This window comes from Apium graveolens, chromosome 5, assembly GCF_009905375.1.
Source record: "Apium graveolens cultivar Ventura chromosome 5, ASM990537v1, whole genome shotgun sequence".
In the NCBI taxonomy this organism is placed as follows: domain Eukaryota; kingdom Viridiplantae; phylum Streptophyta; class Magnoliopsida; order Apiales; family Apiaceae; genus Apium; species Apium graveolens.
Window position 1 is genome coordinate 272,573,410 of NC_133651.1, and position 9,871 is coordinate 272,583,280.

The following is a 9,871-nucleotide window of genomic DNA, read 5'->3' on the forward strand; positions in this document are numbered from 1 at the left end:
TGTACAGAATCAATACTTACAAAAGTATTCTTTCCTAGCTGAAACAAAATTGAAGTCCCCGGAGAAAAAGAAAAGAACTGTATAAAAGGGAACAGGAAGATTATATGTTAAATTTGGGTGGAATTTTTGAGAGCTCAGACAGTCGGACATTAGAAATCTGCTGCCTGAGCAGTAGCTATCTCCTTCAAAAACCTCGAGCTTAAATAAATTCAACCAAAATATAGCTCGCTAGTTAGTTTGTCCACATTAAAACAAATGACTTGTTCTAGTTGCAGAATGCAGTAGATCTGCTCAACATTATATCTCTAATACATCAAAAGAACCAAGTAGTTTGCCTTATTATCGATGATACCAAATACAATGCAATTAAAGTATGATAATGAAGTTTCCAAGTACAAACATACACCACACCACTTGTCATTTAATTAATGATTTGAGGAAGTACTCAAACAAACATGTTACATATATATGACCCTGACGAAGGATCTACATGGGTACGTGTCAGAGATCTTGACAGAAGTCAGAAAATCGCAAATATAGATTAAGCCACTCAGCTGTACGAGGTCCAAACTGCAGTCCACAAATTTAGAACAGTTATTATATTTAATCACTTAATGTCAAGCATCCTTTATAGTTTATACTAAAATGATGGTGAGTACCTAAATGTGCAATGATAATCGGATGATTTGTGAAGCGAAAGCAAGTGCAAGCTTTCATGCGCAACTCAGGCAACTTTACTTGAGCTTGTCACTGTAGTAGTCTGTAAATAACATCTAGCTTCTGATCCGATCATACATGAAAGAAAACATACACTCTCTAAGAAAGCTCCTTTACCGCAAAAGTTTACAGTCTTCAGCCTTGAGAGTCATTTGTATCCGAATTCGGTTGTTGCTGCTGCTGCAGATTCAAGGGACTGCTGCTATCCTGTCCCGCCTGCTGATAGAACTGATTGATTCTTTGGGAACTGAGCACCCCATTTTGAGCATCCTGCGAAAGTCCAAGCTCCAATCCCGGAAGCTGTTGTCCATTTCCACCAAAAAAAGGGGCAAAACTCGTGGAGTTTAGGCTTGAGTTTGCAAATTCGAATCCTTGAAATCCAAATTTTGATATTAGATTCAAGTTGTGATCATTTGCATGAGCCGGAACTTGAACACTGGAATTAGGCACATACCCTGATCCAAAACCAAAAACACTGGATCTGCCAAAATTACCATTCACTGCATTCCAGTTAGGCCTGCTTTGTCCCAGCTCATCTAATCTTGAAACAGAGGATCCTGCAGCTGCAAGAGCTGAAGCAGGAATAGTCCCGGTACCAGTAGCAGCAATAATAGATGGTTCAGCCTGTTGTAACAGCCACTGGATTGTCTCTCCATCAGACTTGTGTCCCAATTCTCTAGTTAACTGAAAAATCCTAGCTGCACAAAGAGCAGGCATCCGAATTCTTCGGCCTCTGCCATCCACTTTTTTATGCCTATCTTTGGTGGAACTTCTCTTGGGGACTAATTGTTTCTTGCCCTCATATTTCTTTGTAGTCATGTCCTGAAACTCTGATTTTTTATTCTCAGCCATGTTTGGTTGCGGGGGACGAGTTAAGATGGTGGGAACCGCTTGGTTTTATTCAAGAGCTGAGAAAACTACTACACTAACAGGGAGGGAGAGAGGGACCTCCTTGATTGATGCATGCGGGGACATGGAAAAAGCCTAGACTTTCATCACCTTTCACTATAATTGACAACCAAAAGTGTTAGCTTGTTGTTCAATTTTTGAATACAACCAACCAATGTTAGTTGTCTTCTTTTCTATTTCTTGGTATCCTACATGATTTTCACTATTGTAAGTGTGAATAGGTGAAACACCATTTTAACTCTAAATATAAAAATACACTCATTCCGTCAAATATAACTTATAGCATAGGTTTTACTCGGAATAATTGTTCTTCACTCTTTAGAAGTGCATAACAGAATAATTTTTAAAAAATATGCAAGAGTGCAGGATATTTATTCTCATTGTTTTTAAGCTAAAAACACGTTTTGTATCGGACGTGACCCGTAAATCATAATTAAAAGTTTTGACTAGTTATATAGTATATGCTTCAATTAATATAAATGGTAAACTAGGATATCCTCATTATACAACTCTCCGCCATTAGTTAGCGTGCAAGAATTTCCATCATCGCTGAATGGTTTTTACCTGTTAAACTACCTTATCTAAGTCTCAAGTATTTTACCTCATATAATTATGTGCAAAACTAATACATTGATTATTAAAAAAGAAGAATGATAAGGTTTCGTAAGAGGAGAATGAATAGAGAAGGTTCAAGAGACGGTTGAAACTTATGAGTCATGAGAAATGGTGGTTGCGTGTAGGTTATAATTGATGATAGCCACTCAACAAATGTATAGAGGTGAATTGGTCAGTCCTAGGCTATCAATGGATCGCATCTGGATTTCATCGACTTGATCCATATCCTGATTCATTTAATTTTATCGGATTCGGATCCAAATTGGATTTTAGTCGGATTTTTTATAACTCGATCCATATCCGAATCCATTAAGATCACCGGATCACGGATCGGAGTTCTGATCCATTTATATTTTTTTTCAAAAAATTGAAATATAAACAAAATTTCTTACTATACACCCAATATTTTATAAAAAATTACTAATATCAATTTAAAAATTAAACAATAAATTTAAAATCCAATAACTCGAAAACTAACATACTAAATTTTGAATATAAAACAACAAGAAGAATTAAGCTTATGGACTATGTTCTTCATTTTTCAAATCCAAACAATGGCAAATCACTCTCCTGTCCAATTGCATACTTGTGACTTGACACTTCACACATGCAGTGCAAAAACTCTGACAAAAAATTAAGATAAATATATCATAAATTTTATATATAATTTATTATCATATATATATATAAATATATATATATATATATAATAAATCTGTCGGATCGGATTGTTAACGGATCGGATCAGTCTAAATCCATATCTGTTACTTATCGGATTAGATTATTATCGGATCAGATTTTTTCCGGATCAGATTTCTCTTTTAGTGATCCATATCCGCTCCATTAGCTTTCGGATCGGATCGGACCGGATTTCCAATCCATTGACAGCCCTAGTCCCATCCATCTTGAGAGCCAAACAACAACAACAACAACAATAATAATAATAATAATATATAAATTACAAATATATTGTGTATCCAAAAATGTAAGGAGGCAGTGCATGTACTTGATGCCTTGATGTAACAACCCATCTTAATTTGACAAAGGATCATCCCCAACTCGTTCTCGGTTTCAATTATCCATTTAATTATCGGGTCTTTCTTCTCAACTTCTTCTGATTACTTCTGGCTGGGAGTTCCCCAGAAGTTATGGTAAGCTGGCGCCTAGCAGTAGAGTAGGGTTAGTAAGTGTCGTAAAATATGAAAATCGGCATTGATCCTTAAACACGCCTTGTAGGGGATTAATCGAATGATAGGTGATTAATATGAATGATTATGTTGCACTTATTAATATATTTAAGAACTAAGATAAATTAACAGTCTGATCTAAAGAAGATGAAGGTTATTAATATGTTATAAACAGCGAGTCAGCCAAATTAGAAGAACAACTCCGAAGAATAACCATCACACAAACTTGAGAGCAAAGAAACAAGAGAAATGTATTCAGATTGACAATAATAATAATGATTCTGTTACACCCCAGTACTATATATTGTCTTACTTCAGAATTGGAAATGTAAATGAAATTACTAATCAAATGCAAATTCACTGCCAGTTGTCCCTGGTGGTCCAGACTCCTCCTTGCTGTCATTCCTTTCACCTAATTCCTCACTCCCATGCTCCAGGTCTTTTACAACATTATTTTTATGCTCATTAGCCCCCCATATATTAGACAATGCATCATTACTTCCCCCTTGTGAAGATCCCTGACCCCAAGGATCAAATGTAGGATACATATTCATAATACCCTGAGCATCTTCCCAAGTAGATTCTTCCATCATTAGACCCTTCCATTGAATCAACCATTGAACTTGTGCTGCATTGTTCTTTTTGACAGTTCTTATCTCTACCACTGTGGACGGTTCCCTAGGATCATTAGAGCTCATTGTATCATATACAATGGGAAATGACTGATCCACTATTTCAGGAGGTGGTCCATTGTGCTTCTTGAGCAAAGACACATGAAAAGTTGGATGAATTCTGGAGGCGGGTGGAAGTTGAAGGGTATAAGCTACAGCTCATATTTTCTTGATGATAAGGTAAGGGCCAAAATACTTAGCAGCCAACTTTTGATTCTGCCTAGTAACCACAAATGACTGTCTATAAGGGTGTAACTTTAAATAGACCCATTCACCAACTGAGAAACTCATGTCAGACCTCTTCCTGTCAGCTTGTTGCTTCATTCTATTTTGAGCTTTGAGCAAGTTCTGCTTAATCATTTCAATAGCCTTTTCTCTAGTCTGTAAGCTTCTATCCACTAATTCGACTGCAGTAGAGCCTATGATATAAAACTTCATATGGATTTTTCTGAATTGCAGAATGAAAATTGGAATTATACCAAAATTCTGCTAAAGGAAGCCAATGAGCCCACTGACTTGGAGTTTCATAGCACATACATCTCAAATATGTCTCAAAGCATCTATTCAGCACCTATGACTGACCATCAGTCTGAGGATGATAAGCTAATGACAACTTAAGCTGCACTCCTTGTAATTTTATGAATTCTGACCAAAATTGGCTTATGAAGATCTTATCTCTGTCTGAGATAATTGCTTTAGGAGAACCATGCAATTTAAACACTTGATCAAGGTAGGCTTGAGCTACAGTGAGTGCCAAAAAGGGATGGCTGAGGGCAATGAAATGCTCATATTTACTTAATCGATCCACCACCACCAGAATCACTTCTTTACCTTTAAATTTAGGCAACCCTTCAATAAAATCCATGGTGATCTCCTCCCACACAGTAGTAGGGATAGGTAAAGGCTGAAGTAACCCTGGATACGCACTATGATCATACTTGCACTTCTGGCACGTAGGACAGCTTTTTATGAAAGATATAACAGACTTCTTCAAGTTGTGCCAGAAAATAAGTGTCTGAATTCTTTTAAGGGTAGCATGAATACCTGAATGGCCTCCATACCCAGAGTTCCATAACCATATCTTTGATTCTTTGGCTGTCACCTATGATAAACCTCCCTTTCCTCATTATTTATTATCATACCAGGTATATTTCTTATGAGATTCAGCATCTCTCTTAATCTCACTAATCAGTCTGTTCAAGTGAGGATCTGCAGCCCAATGAGCTTCCAATTCGTCCATTACCTCTGATTGGACTGATGACACCGCCATGCCTAATAATTGTATTCCTGATACCCTCGAGAGTGTATCAGCAACTCTGTTCTCCTTCCCACTTTTATATTCCATGACATAATCAAATCCTGCTAATTTTGACAACCACTTCTGTTAGAAGGGTGTTGCTAACTTGTGCTCCAATAGATATTTGAGGCGTTGCTGATCAGTCCTTATGACAAAAGGTAATGTCATGAGGTAATGATGCTACTTGTGTACAGCAAATACAATAGCTAACAATTCTCTTTCATAGGCTGATAAGAGTGCATTTCTTTCAGAAAATGCTTTGCTTATAAATGAAATCAGATGACCTTCTTGCATGAGAACTGCACCCATACCTGTTCCAGAAGCATCTGTCTCTATGATAAAAGCTTTATTAAAGTCAGGCAATGCTAACACTGGGGAATTTGTCATCTTGGATTTTAGCACTTCAAAAGCTTGTTGTGCTTCCCTATTCCAGATAGAAGCATCTTTTCTCATAAAGTTGGTCAGTGGTATGCAGATGCTCCCATATCCTTGTATAAAACGCCTGTAATATCCAGTTAAGCCTAGAAAGCCTCTCAACTGCTTTAAAGTAGTAGGAGCTGGCCACATAGTGATAGCCTCAATTATATCCGGTTATGTGTGCACTCCTTGCTCAGATATGACATGACCAAAATAGTGTATCTTGCTAACACCAAATGAACATTTCTTCATGTTAGCGTGTAGAGAATTTTTAAGCATGAGCTGCATAACCAATTATAAATGAATCACATGCTCTTCTCAGCTTGAACTGTAGATCAGAATATCATCAAAAAAGACCAGAACTCCCTTTCTTAACAATGATTTAAATACATGATTCATCAATGATTGGAATGTAGATGAAGCATTAGTTAGCCCAAAGGGCATGACCAAGTATTCATAATAACCAACATGTGTTTTAAAGGCTGTCTTGTGTACAACTTCTTCATAAACCCTGATCTGGTGATAACCAGATTTAGGATCAATCTTAAAGAAAAATCTGGTGCCATATAACTCATCCATCAGCTCCTCAATGAGTGGAATTGGAAATTTGTCTTTCATGGTGGCCTTGTTTAACCCCTATAATATGTGCACATTCTCCAACCCCCATCTTTCTTTTTAACTAACACAATAGGAGCTGCAAAAGGACTACTGCTGGGCCTTATAACCCCTTGATCCAGCATCTCCTGCACTAGTTCCTCAATAACATTAATCTGTACTACAGAGTACCTATAAGGTCTAAGATTAATGGCATCAGTACCTTGCTTTAGTGATATTCTGTGATCAAATTTTTCTCTCTTAGGGGGTAGCCCTTGAAGATTTTCAAACACATCTGCATATTCCCTCAATACAGCGGTTAAGGAAACATCTTGTTCCTTAGTAAGTTCTTCAATTGATGTGAGTTGAGGGGCATTTCCCACCTCTATAGGAATTACTTGCAGCATCGACAGTTCTCCTGTTTCCTAAAACAACTTGTTGAGCTTCTGTGATTGAATTCCTTTTAGTTTCTTACCATTAATCCCTCGTAGGGTCACCTTTACTTGATTATAAGTAAGCTGGATGGTAAATTTAGAAAAATCCCACATGATTGGCCCAAGCTGAGAAAACCAATGTACCCTTAGCACCAAGTCACTACCACTGAGTGGTAAAAGTAGTGTAACGCCCTCCAGACCCGGGGTATAAGTTTGGGAGTTACTAGCTAATCACCAAACCTATACAAACTGATTAACAATTAATAAAGAAATGAAAGTAAACCCCTTTAACACTAACTAGGATCTTTTTAGGTTGAAGTATGAAAATAAGAACCACTAACTACTTCTATAACAAACCAAATTCAAAATCTCATAAATTCCCTTTATTACAAACCATTATCTAATCAGTTTTAAAATAAGTCCAACTTTTATTTAAACACACACACTAACTATCCACACTCCACCTTTTCGGGCAACTCAAAGTTTTCTTCCTGGATTGGGATCAACACCTTGGGTATGAGAGGATCTCGAGGCTTGACCCGCTTTTTTACCACTCGAGTCCTGATGGGTTTCATATTCCTTCTTAACTGAAAATAATAAGGTGAATAACAATAAAAAGGGTAAGCCAAAAATTGTTCAACAAGTCCGCAAAATATAAACAGTGTTAAAGCATTTTAAATAAAACCTTAATCCCGGGTATATCTGCAAAGATATAATCCCACGAGAATAGAAAGAAGGCCATTACCGGCGAGTACAAATGAACTAAACTGGACACAAGTTCGCATCTATATTCTGCTGATCAGTTAGAATATAATGCAGATCTATATCTCAATATATAGATCCAGTCGGGTACCCAGGCACTACGACCCATGTCGAGGCACCAGTCATAACCCGGTCCTCAGGATTAAGACACACTCAATCCCCAAAATATCATTATCCAGTCCATCGCTTAGCAACCGGAACAATCGGTATGCTTTGATATATTCTAATCACCAGAATATATCAATATCAATGTATAACCAATGGAATATGAATCAAGAATCCAAAGAAACGGAGAAATCAAGAATCGAAATAAAATATGAACAAAGGAATAACAAGTGTGTATCAAAGATTAAGAACAAGAATCAAAGAGTGCAAATGTGATAAGCATCTGAAGAAATGTCACTATTTTGAAAGTAGAATAGGGGAAAAACTTGCCTTCTGCGTGACTTACTACAATATGTCACCTTCGTCTATTACCGACTCAACCTGCCTTGCTGGCTTAGCTTCTGTTAATGAAATAGACTGATTTAGTCATTTTGTACTTCAATTTCATCTTGAATCGACTTCACACCGTTCCTAACATCTACCCATGCGCTTTTGACTGACTCATGTATTACTTATTAACAAGTAAGACTCAATTACCACATAATACACACAAGCACATAAGCACATAAGCACATAATCATTTTTATAGTTAAAATAATTTTTAGAACCAAAATCGACTCGCTGATCGCTCAACTGATCGTTATCTGACTCGTTTCCCATTTTTTCGGAATTTTTCGGACTCGTCTCGGCACGCATTTCGACTGCTAATCAAACAAGTAACAAATTCAACTAATTTCTAGAAGAAATTAAGCTTTAATATTATTTTTAATGAAAACAAATTCATTTTTCTGAGTAAAAGGGCTTTCGTTTCGCTCGAATCGGACTAACAGTCTAATTATTATCAATTAAACACTTATAATTCAATTTATTATTCACTATAAATAATTATTACTAATTTTTAAAACCCAAAAATAATTTTTAAATAATTATTTAAGAAAAATCAGAAGTAAAAATGATTTTTCTATAATTTTTGGAATTAAAATGAATTTATTATGATTTATTGAAAATTATTTGATTAATTATCAAAATAATTAATCATTTTTAAATAATTAATAAATAATTAATAACTAATAAATAAATCATAAATAATTGAGAAAATAATTCTTCTGATTTTTAGAAAATAATTCAGAATTATTTATAATATAAATCAATTAATTAAATAATTAATTAATCAATTGATAAAATAAATAAATCTGATTTTTAAAATTAATAAAAATAAAATTAAATTAAAAATCCAGAAACATTTGTCAGAAACCAGACATCTGACAAAAAAGATCAAAACCGGGTATTTTATACGGGTCAAACGGGTCAAAATCCGGGTCGTGAAGAACACGCCGGATTTTGCCGGCCACCAGTGCAGATTCTGGTGAGCCATTTTCAGGCCAAAAATGGAACCGTTTTGTTCGTTTTTCGCAGGGTTTCAATCCCAAATCACTTCACCAATCTGATTCAGACCACAACATACCAAAAACATCTCAGAGTCTTCATCTCCGATCAAAACCTTCGATTTGGTTACTGGAATCACACGATTTGATGAAGAAATCAGCTGGAAATCACAGTTTGATTCTCGACCCGATTCAAGTTCTTCCCGACCCGATTTGCAGAGAAAATAATTTAATTTCTGATTTTTAGTTTATAATTAATAATAATTAAATAAAAATTAGGCTATTTATAGTAGTAAAATTAATACCCCTAAATAAAATTAAGGCCCTAGTTCTACATTTTTTAAAATTAATAGGCCCTAAATTTTATAATTTTTGAGTATTAAAATTTAATTTATAAATATTTTATATATGCAATATATATGCCAAAATTTCCCAAAAATTGTGAATATTGCAAAAATGCAAAGAAATAATATAAATGAAAGTCCAATAATTTTATAAAAATAAAAATGTGATTTTTGTGGGGTTTTTAACACCCAATGGGGCCCGGAAAAGTCATTTTTCGTAAAACGAGAAAATTTATAAAATGCCTAGATGTTCAGAATAATGCGATGGTAAAAGCCGTTTGATGAAAAATAAGGCCCATTATTTTATTTGAAATACTGACTTTAAAATCATAGTTTGGGTCGTAAAATGTTTGAAATGAAAGCCATGAATGCAAAATAAAATATCTGAAAAATATCTTAAAAATACAAAAATGACACGGAATGCACATAACACG

The 9,871-nt window shown here is 35.3% G+C and overlaps 1 protein-coding gene across 1 annotated transcript; it reads right to left on the reverse strand.

Moving 5' to 3' along the window:
- Positions 1-393: 393 nt before the first annotated feature.
- LOC141659049 (transcription factor TCP20-like) lies at positions 394-1,882 on the reverse strand. The gene is made up of 2 exons (XM_074465782.1): positions 660-1,882; positions 394-570 (listed from the first exon to the last, which is right to left on the reverse strand). Exon 1 carries the CDS (start codon positions 1,567-1,569, stop codon positions 853-855), a length of 717 nt encoding a protein of 238 aa, XP_074321883.1. The 5' UTR covers positions 1,570-1,882; the 3' UTR covers positions 394-570; positions 660-852.
- Positions 1,883-9,871: the final 7,989 nt, after the last annotated feature.